Source organism: Mandrillus leucophaeus, unplaced genomic scaffold, assembly GCF_000951045.1.
Source record: "Mandrillus leucophaeus isolate KB7577 unplaced genomic scaffold, Mleu.le_1.0 Scaffold61, whole genome shotgun sequence".
Classification (NCBI taxonomy): domain Eukaryota; kingdom Metazoa; phylum Chordata; class Mammalia; order Primates; family Cercopithecidae; genus Mandrillus; species Mandrillus leucophaeus.
Genome location: NW_012106586.1, coordinates 3,442,874 through 3,459,177, shown reverse-complemented (window position 1 = coordinate 3,459,177; position 16,304 = coordinate 3,442,874). Strand labels below are relative to the sequence as shown.

Below are 16,304 nucleotides of genomic sequence, written 5' to 3'. Positions count from 1 at the left end.
CTGGTAATCTGGACTCCCTGCAGATCCAGGTTTCCAAATGGTATCATTTCCCTGCAGCATAAGAATTGTTTGTAGTACAGGTTGCTGGAAGACTAATTCTCTGAGATTCTTGTCTGAACAAAATGTCTTTCATTTTTAAAAGATATTTTCACCGACTGTAGAATTATAGAACGACAATTTTCTTTCTTTTAGCACTTATCCACTGTTTTCTGGTCTGATGTTTCTGATGACAAGTCAGCTGTCATCCTTAACATTGTTCCCTTCTTTTACATAATGTATACTTTTCCTCTTGCTTCTTTTATGATTTTCTCTTTATCTTTGTTCCTTTAGCAAAATTTTTTTTGGTTTTTTGTTGTTGTTTGTTTGTTTTTACAGTCTCGCTCTGTTGCCCATGATGGAGTGCAGTGGTATGATCTCAGCTCACTGCAACTTCTGCCTCCCAGGATCAAGCCATTCTCATGCCTCAGCCTCCCAAGTAGCTGGGACTACAGGCATGCACCACGGTACCAGCCTACTTTTGTATTTTTAGTAGAGATGGGGTTTCATCATGTTGGCCAGGCTGATCTCGAACTCGTGGCCTCAAGTAATCCACCCGCCTTGGCCTCCTTAGCAATTTTTTTATGATGTGGTTTTCTTTATACTTTCTGTATACTTTATACCTTCTGTATACTTTATACTTTGCTGAGCTTCTTGTGTCTGTTAGTTGATATCTATCATCAATATTCAAAACTTATCTTCCATTACTTCTTCTGCTCTATTCCTTCTCTTTTTCTCCTTTTGTTCTGGAATTCCAATTATGTATGTGTCATACCATTTGATATGGTCCCGTACTTTGGATGCGCTAAACTTTTGTTGTTGCCTTCTTTCTAAATTCATTTTCTCTTGTGAATCAGTTTAGATAATTTCTATTAACTTGTCTCCAAGTTCACCAATCACTTCTGCTGTGTCCTGTCTGCTATTGGGTCCCCACAAGTGAATTCTTTCTTTCTGATACTGTATTTTTCAGTTCTAGCATTAACAAAAAAAAAATGATTTCCATTTCTCTGCTGAAACTGCTATTTCCTCACACGTTGTTCGACTTTTGCACTACATTCAATATATTTTTCTTGATTCTTATAATTTCCATCTCTCTGACATTACCTATCTGTCCTTGCATGTTGTCTACTTTTCCATTAGATCCCTCAGCATATTAATCACAGTTCTTTTAAACTCCTGGTCTGACAATGCCAATATTCCTCCCATATCTGAATCTGGTTCTGATGCTAGCTCTGTCCCATCAAACTGTGTTTTTTGCCTTTTAGTACGCTTTGTAATTTTCTGATGAAAACCAGACATGACACACAAGGTGAAAGGAATCTCAGTACACAGGCCCTTAGTGCTGCGCTGGTAAGGTGTCAGGGGGTGGGGGGCTGGGTGTGAAAAGGGAGTGTTCCACAGTCCTATGACTGGGGTCTCAGTCTTCTAATGAGCCTGGGACCCTGGGTCTCACTCCCACTTCCCCTCAGGTTAGGCAGAAAGACCAGAAGGGACTGGAGCTGTTGTGTATTTCCCTCCAACCAGGTCTGTTAAGCTCTGGTAAAATCTCAGTCTGTTAGACTCTGCTGAAATAATTTCTTTGGAGGGCAGGCAGGTTAAAAAGACTCAAATGTTTTGGGCATTTTGGTGTTGTTGCTGTTTTTTGTTTTGTTTTGTTTTGTTTTTTGAGACAGAGTGACACTCTGTTGCCCAGGCTGGAATGTGGTGGTACAATCTCTGCTCCCTGCAACCTTCGCCTGCCGGGTTCAAGCAATTCTCTGCCTCTGCCCCCCGAGTAGCTGGGATTATAGGCGCCCACCACCACGCCTGGCTAATTTTTGTATTTTTTTAGGAGGGATGGGTTCTCACCATCTTGGGCAGGCTGGTCTTGAACTCCTGACCTCATAACCCACCCGCCTCGACCTCCCAAAGTGCTGGGATTACAGGTGTGAGCCACTATGCCCAGATGTTTTGGGCTTAAAGTCCATTCCCCTCTCCCCTGAATGGACGAACAGAGATTTTTCTCCAGTCTTCAGTGTAAGAACCTGGTAAGGTTGCTCGCAGTAAAATACACAAGTGTGGAAGCCCCTCTAACTGGGCCCCTCTGGAGCTTCTAACTCTCAAACTTGTCCTCATTGAGCCTCCAGCAACTCACCAAGTTTTTGCAACCCTGAAATGCTTCCCACAAGGCTTTCTGTTCATGGGTTTCTGTGTTTCCAGATTTGGGGGCATCAGTTTGTCCTGTAACTTCATTTCTGTGATGGATCTTTCAAAAGGTTGGTTTTCAGATTACTGAGCTTCCTCTTACTGTGTAGACATGAGTGACTTCCAAGTTCTATAAAGCCAGACCAGAAACTGGACACCCCTTCAATAAATTCTTCATAACTACTCTAAAGTACTTACCAGTTATTTCCCAAATTGGAGTCATCTGTGGGTCTTGCTTCTACGGACTGACTTCTGTTTCTCTTGATTACAGGTCACATATTTTTCCTTTTCCACCTATCTCATATTTATATTTATATTTATTTTGCCAAACAATGTGTGTAAAAGAACAGTAGATTAAAGCGGAGAATGTTTACTCCCTTTTTAAAAGGGTGTCTTTTAAGGAAGACTACTACTTTAGGCTGCTGATAATCACAATCATGTACCTGATATGAGATATAATTCTATGAAATACAACGAGAGAGATGATAAAGCCAGATAAATTTAGTGATAGCCAGAACTGCTCTAACTTGTGCTCTTAAGAATTATGATGCATTAAATCTTGCTGTATTAAAATCCATATGGAGGAAGGAAAAATAAGAAACAACCTAACTAATAATTACTTCTACGATACCCTTAAGAAAGTATTTCTGACATTCCGGGTCACATGGTGGGTCAGGAGAGTCTGTAAATCCCCTATAATACTGCCTTTTGTCGGGGTGGTGGGGCTTTTATACTCGCCTTCAATTCTCCTGCTGACAGAATTCTATCTTCTAGTTTCCTAAGTACACATTACTTTTTACTTACCTGCACTGGCTTTCTTCGTTCATGAGAGATGCAAAAACGAAGTTCGCAGCATTAAATATTCTTAAATTCTTGCTGTGTTCCTTCCAGTCAACTTCTGTCCAGATACCTCAATATATTTTATCTTAACTTGCCCACAACCCTAGCCTCAAACTGTATAGAAATGTACTTACAATCTAGTTCCTTCAAAAACCATGTTTTATCCTCCTCTCCTCCCCCAAAATCTTGTTTGGCTAAATCATCCAAGACATTTATTCAGCGCATGCCTTTAAAATACTAAAATCTCTATCCTGAGTGGAACTGCACTTATGTCACTGAACACACCTCCAAACTTCAGATCCACTTACATAAAGCCAATGTATGAGAGGGCATTTGGTTTAGTGGGAAACACAACGTCTATCTTAAGGCGTATTAATAAAAACAATCGCTTAGAAACCTTTCGGAAGAACACAGACTTCCTTTCTCATTTGTACAATTACTCCACACGTGAAAATTAAACAAAAATAGATTTTATAATGATTTATAAAGACAGAAGCATGTTTAAAATTAATGGAGTCACAGAATTGTGGGCTATTTGTGATGACTATCTTTGCTTGTTATGAGGAAGCCTGATGACTCCTCAGGCATAAGAAATCTTTTTTTAAAAAATCAAAAATAACCAGAGATGTATGTAATTATTTTGAATAAGAATTTATAATAGTGTTCCCCTACAAATAAACAACTATATGTCCAACATTAGTAAAATGGTTAAATAATTATGGTATATCAATATCATAATCTCCAGCTATTCAAAAATGCGTCTTATAAGAATCAACACATACGTTTACTATACAGTAAGTACAGGCTATAAAACTATATGTACAATGAGATACCATCTGTATAAAGATATGTTCAAAGTATTACAAATAATTTTTTCTGATTAATGGAATTTTGTAAAGTTGACTCTTTTGTATGTTTCTGTGCTAAATGTTCTATGTTATCTTAATAGTACCATTAACGTACCCAAACTTTTTTTTTTTGGCAGGGCTCACTAAAGTTCTAACTCCTTTCTTTGTGACATCCTGAGAAGAATTTTAAGGGGGAGGAGGGAGAAACAGCTATTATCACAAGAACAAAGGAAAAAAAAAAAGTAGCAAAATCAAACTTATGAAGTATTTATGTCATCTTGGCAAAAATGTCATCTCCTTTTTAAGCAACTTATATTGAAACTACATCACAACATCAGTAGGAATTTGATTACAAGATACTGTGATTTTAATCGACCAACTAGCTGACAGGAACAAGAGCATTCAGATTAATCAAGGCAAATGATGAAACAGCATTCCTAGTTTAATGTTAATTGCTACACTAAACTGTCATTATTTGAAGAAAAAGATAATGAAATTCCCTAGCTGGAAAACCAAGTAACACACCTAAAACTGTCTGGCATGCGGCTTTCCTCCCCCGGCCACTCTGACTGCTCACACTGTACTGTATCAGAGGTAACACTCAAAGAAAAAAATCTGAAAATTAAGAAAGACTTAAAAAAATTTATTGGACAAACCTGTGAAACTGGTGATCTTTTTAAACTATATGGTCACTCATGTTACAAATTTCCTCTCTTTCATCCCTATGACTGTTACTAAATTCAATATAGTCTCACTGGAAAGATTTCAATTCTCTAAAAAGCCGTTAAAAATTTAACGCTGACAAATTTCTGGCCCTTGAAGTCAAGTGTCTGATCTGGATGTAGTAAAAGCATATCCAGAGCTAAAAACCTACAGATTTCCCAAAAGTTATGTAAAGTTGTAGGACCTTCAGAATTCCATTAGCTATCTAAGACCAGATACTTTTCTTGCTTTATGCAAAGTCATTTAAATCTTCATAACCCTGAACTGTCTCCATAAATGTGACAAGAATCAGAAAGATCAGGTAATTCTCTTCCTATTTAGAAAACACCAAAGAAACTCCCTGTGGAGTCCTGGTCTGTTTTTCCTTCCCTAGAACAATTAGGTGCCCTGGTTTTCACAGTAGGTCTCCCAGGGCAAGTCCCCGCTGCTCAAGCAGTGATGACCAGTGTAGGCTCAAGGCAAATCCCTAAGTTGTGCTGGTGTTTCCCTTAAGATACACATGTAGAGAAAGTCTAGTCCCCCTCTGTATCACTTATAGGAAGCAGATAATTATACATCATCTATCCCAATCTGTACCTGAAAATGATTTTCTACTGTGGGGAGTGGAGATAAGGGTGGGAGGCCAGTGACACAGGTGTGGGGGTGAGCAGGGAAGTGAGGAGGATTCAGATGATCCATTCTCATTTGAACCCACTGAATAATGGCCAGGTAGGTCCTCAAAGGAATTTTAAAAATGATTATGTCTTGACTTTATCATAGGAATGAATACACTGTAAAAGAAGACTTTTAATATTATAGGTTCATACATTCCTAAATCTCTTTAAATACCTGATGAATTATTACAAAATTTAAAAATAACATAAAACATTCCTTTAAATTCTCTTATTCTTCCTAACAACTTTAGCTCATATACATTTGCATATAACTTTCCTCATCCCCTGTAATATATTAATACCCAGTGGGAAACCACCACCAACTAAAGATTCATGCAAAACATTAATGTCATTTACTATGTGCTAGTGCTGTCTTACAGCAGGTTGTAATAACTGCATATCTGTTTCCTACTTTATAATCTTGTTGATGTGACTTACCAAGTATTTTTTAAATTATAAATGTGGTTAACTTCTAACTAGAACCCAATTCAAAGTTATTTGCTGTCTCCTGTAGTTAGAGGGGAGCTGAATGAATAAACACTCATAAACTACAGATAATCTACTTTGATATTCTATCACCAATCAGTAATTCAGTGTCACAGGCAATTTGACCCACTATAACAGAAGACCACAGAGTAGGTGGCTTACAAACAACAGAAATTTATTTCTCACAATTCTGGAGGCTGGGAATTCCAAAGTCAAGGTGCCAACAGATTTGATGTCTAGTGAGGGTTGCACTCTCTTCTTCAAGACAGTGCCTCATTGCTATGGCATCACTAGGCAAAAGGGGCAAGGTGTCTCTCTCAGGACTTTTTAATTAGGGCACTAATCCTATGCATGAGGACTCCACCTCATGACTTCTTACTTCCCCAAAATCCTAGCTCTAAAGACCATCACAATCAGGATTAGGATTTCAATGCGGAATTGTTGGCAAACACAGTTCATTGCACTCAGTTATCTTCATTTTCCAAAATTACATCCTTGGCAGTATATATCACTGTGCCTCTCCTTCTGTAAGGCTCTCTGGGTTGTAAGCCCCAGATGCACTCAAGGAACCTGAAGTGAGGAACGGTCACTGTGAGGACACCCAAGCCCTGTACGGCAAATGGGAGGGAAAAGCCATCCTGGGTAGGTCTAGAAACAGCTGCTGCCTCCACCTTGTGGGCCTCGCGGTCTTGCTCACGCTCTTGCTTCTCTTTGTACATCCTTCTTTTGCCTTTCCTCACCAACTGGCTTCCTTCAGTTTCCTCCTGGGTTTTGCCCCCTCCCACAACTTTGCCTAACAGGTGGTCATTATGGCTTTTTCAGCACCAGATGACATTTTAGCTGTAGGTCCCATAAGAGACCAGCAAATTCACTGCATTTCTTAGTTCGAACTTCCTGAAAGGATCTGACTGACCCAGCTCATCGTTTCAATCTAGACACGTGTGTATCTAATTCTGTGGGTCATCTCTGGTGCTTACCAGAAGCACAATCTCTGGGATGATCCCTAGCATCCTGTTTTAAAGTTCTCCAAGTGATTCTGATAGAGAAGCCAGGCTGAGATGCACTGCAGTAGCCTAACTCAGAACTGACTATCCACTAGGCAGGTTCCCACCCATGGTCCAATCATGAGGCTACAGTGGATAGGGTGGTACAAAACACAACCAAAGCTAGAGTGGTTTCCTATTGCTGTTGTATCAAATTACCACAAACATAACAGCTTAAAATAACACAAATTATTATCCTACAGTTCTGGATGTCAGAAGTCAGAAATGAATTTCACTGGGCTAAAACTAAGGTACTGGCAGATCTGTGTTCTTTCTGGGGACTTCAGGAGAGAATCAATTTCCTTGCCTTCTCCAGCTTCTTGAGTCTGCCTGCATTCCTCGGCTCATGGCCCCTTCTTCCATCTTCAAAGTCAGCAATGGCAGCTGGGTCTTTCCCACATGACGTCACCCTGGTGCTGATTCTTCTACCTCCCTCCTTTCCCATTTAAAGGACCCTTGTGGATTATACTGAACCCAACCAGGTAAACCAGGATGAACAGCAACCTTAATTCCCTCTTACACATAACATACCACATCCACGGGTTCCAAGGATAAGGACATGGACATATCTGGAGGGGCTATTACTATTCTATTTACCAGAAGGGCCATGTAGAACAAGGCATACTGTGTGGGCAGATTCACTTACAGGAGACTGTGGCCAAGCAAACACCATAAACACAACTAATACAATACTCCGCTGAATATTACCGCATGAGATACAGATTGATTATTAAAACTCTGACAGTTTATGTTGGCTTTCATCACTTACACTTTGTGCCAACAGGCATTTCAGCCATCAAAACAAAAGACTAAAAGCATTCCTACAAAAATAAACACAAACAAAAACAATTTTACCCTTCAATAATTTATAAGGAGTTTTCATGTAATTATGTGAATTTGCATATTTTTATCAATAGCCACTACCAAAAATCAATTATAATAGAGCTTAGATTCCAGAAAAATTTTATTTTAAAACATTTTATGTAATTTCCTTACATACTTTTTGCCTTAGCTAATGATTATAGATATTATTAAAAATGTATCAGTAACAATATAGTACAATTCTATTAAAGAAACCAATACTTATCTGCAGCGTTTCTTCAAAATAAATAAAAGTAATTGAGTTAAAAAAATGTTGCCCTTTGCTTGAGGCTACCAATATGGGACATTTCATGGAAGATTTTCTAGTTATTAACAGAGTTTCTGCAAAGTTTAACTGTGAAAACCTGTCACCAAAAATGCCACATAAACCATCTAAACTGAAAAGGAGTAGGATGAAGTGAGAAAACGAGATCACGAAATAAATGTAAAAGTTAGGGGAAAAATAGTGCAACTTCAAAAAGCTTTGAAGGAAAAAGCATTCTCATGCATATTTGAGTCTTATAAAATATTCTTCGGATATTTAATGTTAATATTCAAAATCAGAATAAGAAGCAGCCTTTTCTTCCCATGCTTGCATTTGCCATACATCTACGCGTGCAAATACATACCTGGTACCATACATACAATAATCAGCTGAGCTGTTCACCTCAATTTGGAAGTCAGTATCTGCATTTTAACTTTTAGTTGGTTAAAATCGGCAAATCTATCGTTTGGCTTTACACTATGGTTCATTTGGGATGTTATTCAATCAACAAATATTTGTTGAGTAGGTACTATGTGCCAGGCATATCACAGGCGTTAACTAGTCTTCAATCTACTACACTTAAAAAAACAAAACAATTGGTCCTACTCAAGTTTAACAAAATAATTCATAATAATCGGTAGTTTAAAAAAAAACTACCAGTTATCTTCATTTTCAAAAGCTTTTAAAAATTAACACTATTTTAAAACTGCACATTTGATCTTATCTAACAATTTTTGAGTTGGTAACAGCATCACATCTTCATTGCCTGAAGTTAAGCATCACAAGCCCAGTATGGGTGCAGTGGTCAATTTCACACTGGGACATACAGAAGGAGAAAGGATCTTTTCCTTAAAGCTGCAATCTCTTCTTTGGACAATACTTAACTATTAAAACCAATTTGCTAACAAAAAGGTAATGTCACTGGTAATCAGAAAAAAGATGACTTACTCAGACTGCTCAGCTGGCGTATGATAGCGGCAAGAGTACTATTGGTCACACATTCAAGTTCGCTGGTAATTCCTTCAGGCAGAGCTCCCCGGCACAAGTGCCGGGGCTCAATGTTCCTCTTCACCAAAGGCATGGCTCACAATCTGAAAATTGAAAAGACATTCTTTATAAGCTCATATTCACATTTTAACAAATCTGGAATTTTAATTCCCTTGAAAATTGATAATTTTCCAGGAATTTTCATTATCCTAAAATTTCTAGGTGACAGAACAGCTAAAATGCAACAAACAGTGAATTACTCTAGTGAGTTTTATGGATCCTGAAGGTCTATGTATAGTATAATCTCACTTTATAGAAAAATAATACAGGCCGTTTTTCTGACTTCTCTCTTCACTGAGATGAGGAGCGAGAGGACAGGCAGACAGTCCACATGTACCAAGAGCAAGAGAGGAGACAAAAGCCACAAACCTGAGGCCACTTAACCAGATTGAGAGACAGGAAAGGCCATCACTGTGACATCACCCCAGTTGTCCCATAGAACCGGTGTTTATGGTTTCTTTGAATAAACACAGAAATTGACCCTCTGAGTTTTGAAACCTGATCAAGTTACATTTGTCTTATCTGAATTGCTTTCTCAGGCAACCATCCATCAGGCCTTCCAGGTAGTATTAAAAAACTAAAACTTACTAGGTCATCTCATCTGGACCATGAGAAGTCAGGCTCCTCACCCATCATGAGCCGCCTAAGACCACCTGTTTCCTGTTGACCAACTCCCCTTCCTTATCTCTCCCTAATTCCTGTTTTTTAAATGTATGGTTACATTTCTTCCTGCTATATAAACCCCTAATTTTAGTAGGTCAGGAGGATGGATTTGAGGCTTATCTCCCATCTCCTCAGCTATGGCACCCAATCAAAGCTTTCTTCCCTGGCAACACTCATTGTCTCAGTGATTGGCTTTCTGTGTGGCAGGCAACTGGACCTAGACAAACCTCTGGCGTTGTGGTACACCTAGACCGCTAACTGGGGGCAGCAGGTGAATTTCCCCATTTACCATCCCAAGCAAGTAAGCCCACCTGAGCCACAGAACCTCCCCCTCCCTACAAAAGGGCTCAGGAGTAGGAGGCACCAGGTAAATGCAAAACAGGAATTGAGGGGAGATAAAACAGGAGGGGTGGCTTTTAAAACTCCATTTAAGAATGCCTTCTCCCTTCCTGGGCTGCCCCTCCTCCACCCAACCCAGGGTGTTTTACTCTCTGGAAAAGAAAGGTAAATTGAAGAATTTGAACTTGGGACTCCAGGCATAGCTAAAGGTAGGGGGAGGAAATGTACTGGAAACAGGAAATTAAATCAAAGTCTACAATGACTGGTGAGACAGCTCCCCTGACCCCTTGTTCCACTTGGCTCCTAGAACACAGGCAGCCTGGCTTTTACTCCCATCCAAAAAGACTGGAACATTCCTTCCTGGGGAATATTTGAAGAGAAAAGATCTACAAATATGAACACCGGGGAGGGAGGCTTTCCCCTGTTGAAACTGCCAGCCAGGCACTTAACACCTGTCAAAATCTCCCCAAGCGCCAGTGCCTCAGACTTTAAAAAGAGTCAGGGACCACCGGACACTTCAGGAAAGCCTTCTCCAACATCCTAGGCATCCCTTTCACCCCTCTCACCCCTCTCTTCAAAAAGGAGATGATAGGCCAGGCTCAGTGGCTCACGCCTGTAATCCCAGCACTTTGGAAGGCTGAGGTGGGTGGATCACTTGAGGTCAGGAGTTCAAAACCAGCCTGACTAACAAGTGAAACCTCCTCTCTACTAAAAACAAAAACAAAAACAAATTAGCCAGGCATGGTGGCGGGTGCCTGTAATCCCAGCTACTCAGGAGGCTTAAGCAGGAGAATCACTTGAACCTAGGAGGCAGAGGTTGCAGTGAGAAAAAAAAAAAGAGATGATAAATAAAATCTCAACTTTCCATTAAGGAGTTTATAGAGTTTCAAACCTCCTAATCATACAACCAGCCTCATCTTCATACAATACTAGGAAATTCAATGACTGGAATATATTTTCATTTTCACAAGATTATTGATATAGTTTGTTTATCCCCTCCAAATCTCATGTTGAAATGTGATCTCAGGTGTTGAAAGTGGGGCCCAGTGGGAAGTTTCTGGATCATGGGGGTGGATAGCTTGGTGCCATCCTCCCAGGGTTACTAATTCCAATAGATGGAAAACAACTCACCTAAGATGGCCCTCTTCAAATGCAAACCAACCAATCCAGAGCCCACATACCTATCACCTCCTCCATGAGGCTCTAACACTCCCAGCCACTACCCACTGCAAATCACCCCATGGCCAAACTACTAGACAACTAGAAACAGCCCCCAAGCTGACAGCCCACCAAAACTATTCAAACCCGCCAATCCTGAGTCTGCTTCCCCTGCTTCGTACACTGCTTCCCACAGAAACCACAAAAAAGGCTCCGGTCCACAGTTCCCCCTCCCGCTCTGCCTCCTGAGGGACCCTGGGCTTCCTATGTGGCCCTCCGTGGTGTGGTGTGACCCCTCCTCTTGGGAACTGTGGTAATAAGCTATCTTTTCTATGGCATTGTCTCCTAATCTGTTGGCTTCACTATACCTCACATTTTCTATAAATACACTCTATTTTAGAACAACAGGGAGCTCTGAGAGGGATTCGGAAGGGAAAATATGTCAGCAGTTCATTCATTTCCCCATTTACCATCCCAAGCAAACTGCAGGAGTCTCTATGCCTGGCAGAGGCAGGACTGACAGTTGTCTTCTTCCCAGATGAACTACAAGCTGCCTGAATTTGGGACTGAGTCCATGAATTCTGTGTTCCCCACGATGCCCTGAACAGTCCTCGACACAACCTGATTATTCAAAAAATGTTTGCTGACTGTACAGCCAGAGACATTTACATACATATTTCTCTTTGGCCTTCCCTTGGGGTACTTCACATTTTGTTGTTCCAGGATTTCAGCTTTGACTAATTAATCCCCAGCCTTCATTTCTCACATTCATTAAACCTCTATTTGGATTTCCTATGCCTGTATAAATACAAAAGACACCAGACAGAGGCCATGCTACCTGTCTACAACTTCAGAAAAGGGGGCTTTGCAGCTCTTCTTTAAAGTTCCAATCATGTAGCAATGATTTTTATGGCTTTCAAATTCAATGCCAATTACTTGTCTTAGTTTAGTGGTGCTATAACAGAGTACCTGAGACTGGGTCGTTCATAAAGAAAAGAGGTTTATTTGGCTTGTGATTCTGGGCAGCTGCACCTGGTAAGGGCCTCAGGCTGCTTCCACTCATGGTAGAAAATAGGAGGACAGTGGGTGTACGCAAAGAGATCACACGGTGAGAGAAGAAACAGAAACCAAGGAAGCCAGACTCTTTTTAACAATCCACTCTCACAGGAAGTAATCCATCCCCACAAGAGTGAGAACTTACCACACAGGGAAAGCACTAATCTATTCATAAGGGTTTCCACTAGGCCACACCTCCCAACGTCGCCACACTGGGGGATCAAATTTCAGTATCAGTTTTGATGGAGACAAACCACATCCAAAGCATAGCGGTACTCTAACAAATGTATTCTTCTCCCAGACAGTTTTTATCTTCTCTAACACTAATTCAGTTTTGAATAAATTGAAGAGCAAGGAAGAGTCAAAGGAAAAAATGCTGGATCAGTGATTACCCTTGAAAATACTTCGCAATTACAAAAACAAACATTTAACGAACTAATCCAGTTAGTCATCAACAGAATACTTAAGTACGTCTCTTGATTCCTTTATTGGAAGAACTATGACCCATCTGAATCATTCTTCGAAGAATAAAACAACGATTGCTAATGAAATGTTTAGGACTATTAGAGGTTATATAAAGTGTTTATTAGTGTTAGGTCTGTAGTTTGTCCAGCTTTTCTGGCAAATGTCTCAATTTAGAGAGAGACAACCTTGTTCACGTAGCTGTGAACTAGATCCCAGACATGGCTGAAACTGGGCCACGGTCCTTCCCTAGGAATTTGGAGGTGGGACGATGCTATCCAGCTTGGTCTGGCTGCTCTCTTCAACTACGGAAATGGATAACTCCCACCACATGAAATGGGGAATGACAACACTAGTCTGCAGCAAGAAAGCAGGATGAAATAACTGAGAAAAGTTGACAAAGATGAATTAAAGACAAGAATTCCCTGACGGCTCTGCTGAATCTCCCTTAGACCTCATGGCAGACCAGGAGAGCTCGCTCACACCCAACCCCCTCTCCTCCCCACTGTAAGGGTCAGGTTTGCACTGTGGTTTGATGCCTCTCTCAGCCTCCCCAGTAGTTTCTCTACCCCCTTTTCTTTCACATAGGTGGGTGGTATCCTTAATCAAACCCTGTAACTGTAATCCCATCTTGGTGTCTGTTGCTCAGACTCAGACTAACCCAAGTGGCCCTGAGAATGATCTGAGAAAGCAGGTGGTGGGATGGGGGGTCTGGTACATGCTCACAGACAACTCTGCAGTTGAGGATGCTATCCTACCTAACTGATAGGAGGGTAGTCCCTGGCACAGGTCATGGCTCAACTGCTAAAGATTACACTGATGGTGACCTGGAAAATGTCCAAATGAAGGGAGATGCTTCATGTCCCAGGCAATAATGCAGATTCAGCGGAAAAACTCCAGAAAAGCAGCGGAGTTGGCTAGTCACTGCTAAAGTCACACTGATGCCCTGCATAAGGATAATGGGAGACTGAACTGCAGTTACCAGCTACGTGTGAGAGCAACAGGGCCTTCCTAGTGGGTACAAAGCAGTCTTTGCCACCACCTGAATTGGATGGTTAGACACAATGGAAAGCTGTGGGTTTCCAATTTCCAAGGTCTAATTGTGAGAGTTAAGAGCTGGAAATGTTTAAATCTCAGCCAAGGCAGGTGAAGTATGCAGGTCTGGGCCCTGAGAGAGAAAACCTGACATTCTGAAAACTGGGATGGGGAATTCTAGATGAATGCCTATGATATTGTTGAGTCCAAACAACCTACCTGCAAGTCCCCCAGTTGGGACCCTCTGGGCTTGCACTTGGCTGAGCTGGAAGATGCTGCAGAGGCCTCTCCCCTACAGGGCAGCAGGCACCCTCCCCCTACAGGCATTACATGCAACTCTTCTTTCTGGATGCTAAGTCGATAACAAAATACGAATCCCAGCAACAACCTAGCTGTGACAGTGTTGGGCCTAAGAGAGGAAAGAGAGCAACACTGCCATGCTGACTGGACAGAACAAGCACAGGGTGGCTAGCACACAGGAGGTCTTGGTAAGACACATATGCTCCAGAGGTGGCAGATAAGCCCTCTGAAGATTCCAGGTCTGGCAGCTGCGGTGAAGTTTGGAGGGACCCAGAGGTCAGGGGCATGCTGGGATATCTCCTCCTAAGGAAAAGACAATTTGCTATATCTTGCATCCCCCAATCCAGTGCCGATTAGGTTGGGTTGTGGGGGCAATACACCTGGGATATGGCTCTGGTCCACAGACTGCATGACACAGCAGCTGCCAGCTTTGAGTGGGGCTCAGAGAAAGAAAGGACCCCTCAGCACGTCTAGGCTGTGGTGCAAGCAGCCTGGCTGCTAAGACTGTATGATCCAGCAGACCCCAGATGGCGCAGAGATATTGGTGGTAAAAAATAAAAATAAGTTCTGTTCCAAGATGGCCGAATAGGAACAGCTCTGGTCTACAGCTTCCAGTGTGATCGACGCAGAAGACAGGTGATTTCTGCATTTCCAACTGAGGTACCTGGTTCCTCTCATTGAGACTGGTTGGACAGTGGGTGTAGCCCCCAGAGGGCAAGTCAAAGCAGGGCAGTGCATCACCTCACCCAGGAAATGCAAGGGGTTGGGGGATTTCTTTTTCCTAGCCAAGGGAAGCCATGACAGACTGTACCTGGAAAAACGGGATACTCCCACCCAGGACACTCCCACTCAGGACACTCCCATCCAAATATTGCATTTTTCCCATGGTCTTAGCAACCAGCAGACCAGGAGATTCTCTCCCTGGCTCAGCGGGTCCCACGCCCACGGAGCCTTGCTCACTGCTAGTGCAGCAGTCTGAGATCAACCTGCAAGGCAGCAGCCTGGCACGGGGAGGGGCGTCCGCCATTGCTAAGGCTTGAGTAGGTAAACAAAGCGACCAGAAGCTCAAACTAGGCAAAGCCCATTGCAGCTCAGCAAGGCCTACTGCCTCTCTAGACTCCACCTCCATTGGCAGGGCATAACTGAACAAAAGGCAGCAGAAACTTCTGCAGACTTAAACATCCCTGTCTAACAGCTCTGAAGAGAGCAGTGGTTCTCCCAGTATGGCATTTGAGCTCTGAGAACGGACAGACTGCCTCCTCAAGTAGGCCCCTGACCACCGTGTACCCTAACTGGGAGACACCTCCAAGTAGGGGCTGACAGACAACTCATACAGGCAGGTGCCCCTCTGAGACAAAGCTTCCAGAGGAAGGATCAGGCAGCAATATTTGCCGTTCTGCAATATTTGCTGTCCTGCAGCCTCCGCTGGTGATACCCAGGCAAAGAGGGTGTGGAGTGGACCTCCAGCAAACTCCAACAGACCTGCAGCTGAGGGACCTGTTAGAAGGAAAACTAACAAACAGAAAGGAATAGCATCAACATCAAAAAAAAGGACATCCACACCAAAACCCCATCTGTAGGTCACCAATATCAAAGACCAAAGGTAGATAAAACCACAAAGACAGGGAGAAACCAGAGCAGAAAAGCCGAAAATTCTAAAAACAGAGCATGTCTTCTGCTCCAAAGGATCGCAGCTCCTCACCAGCAACGGAACAAAGCTAGACAGAGAATGACTTTGACGAGTTGACAGAAGTAGGCTTCAGAAGGTCAGTAATAACGAAATTCTCCAACCAAAGGTGCATGTTCTAACCCATCACAAGGAAGCTAAAAGCCTTGAAAAAAGGTTAGACGAATGACTAACTAGAATAAACAGTGCAGAGAAGACCTTAAATGACCTGATGGAGCTGAAAACTGTGGCACAAGAACTTCATGATGCATGCACAAGCTTCAATAGCCGATTCGATCAAGTGAAAGAAAGGATATCAGTGATTGAAGATCAAATTAATGAAATAAAGTGAGGAGACAAGTTTAGAGAAAAAAGAGTAAAAAGACACGGACAAAGCCTCCAAGAAATATGAGACTATGTGAAAAGACCAAATCTACGTTTGATTGGTGTACCTGAACGTAACGGGGAGAATGGAAGCAAGTTGGGAAACACTCTTCAGGATATTATCCAGGAGAACTTCCCCAACCTAGCAAGGCAGGCCAATATTCAAATTCAGGAAACACAGAGAATACCACAAAGATATTCCTCGAGATGAGCAACTCCAAGACACACAATTGTCAGATTAACCAAGGGTGAAAT

General features: G+C 41.9%; 1 protein-coding gene across 1 annotated transcript in view; it reads right to left on the bottom strand.

The window, feature by feature from the left end:
- Positions 1 to 16,304, bottom strand: part of WASF3 (WAS protein family, member 3) — a 77,511-nt gene that overhangs the window by 36,446 nt on the left and 24,761 nt on the right. The window contains exon 3 of the mRNA XM_011999959.1: positions 8,888 to 9,030. Coding sequence (XP_011855349.1) covers positions 8,888 to 9,020 — 133 coding nt within the window. The 5' untranslated portion in view covers positions 9,021 to 9,030. The remainder of the gene's footprint in view (positions 1 to 8,887; positions 9,031 to 16,304) is intronic.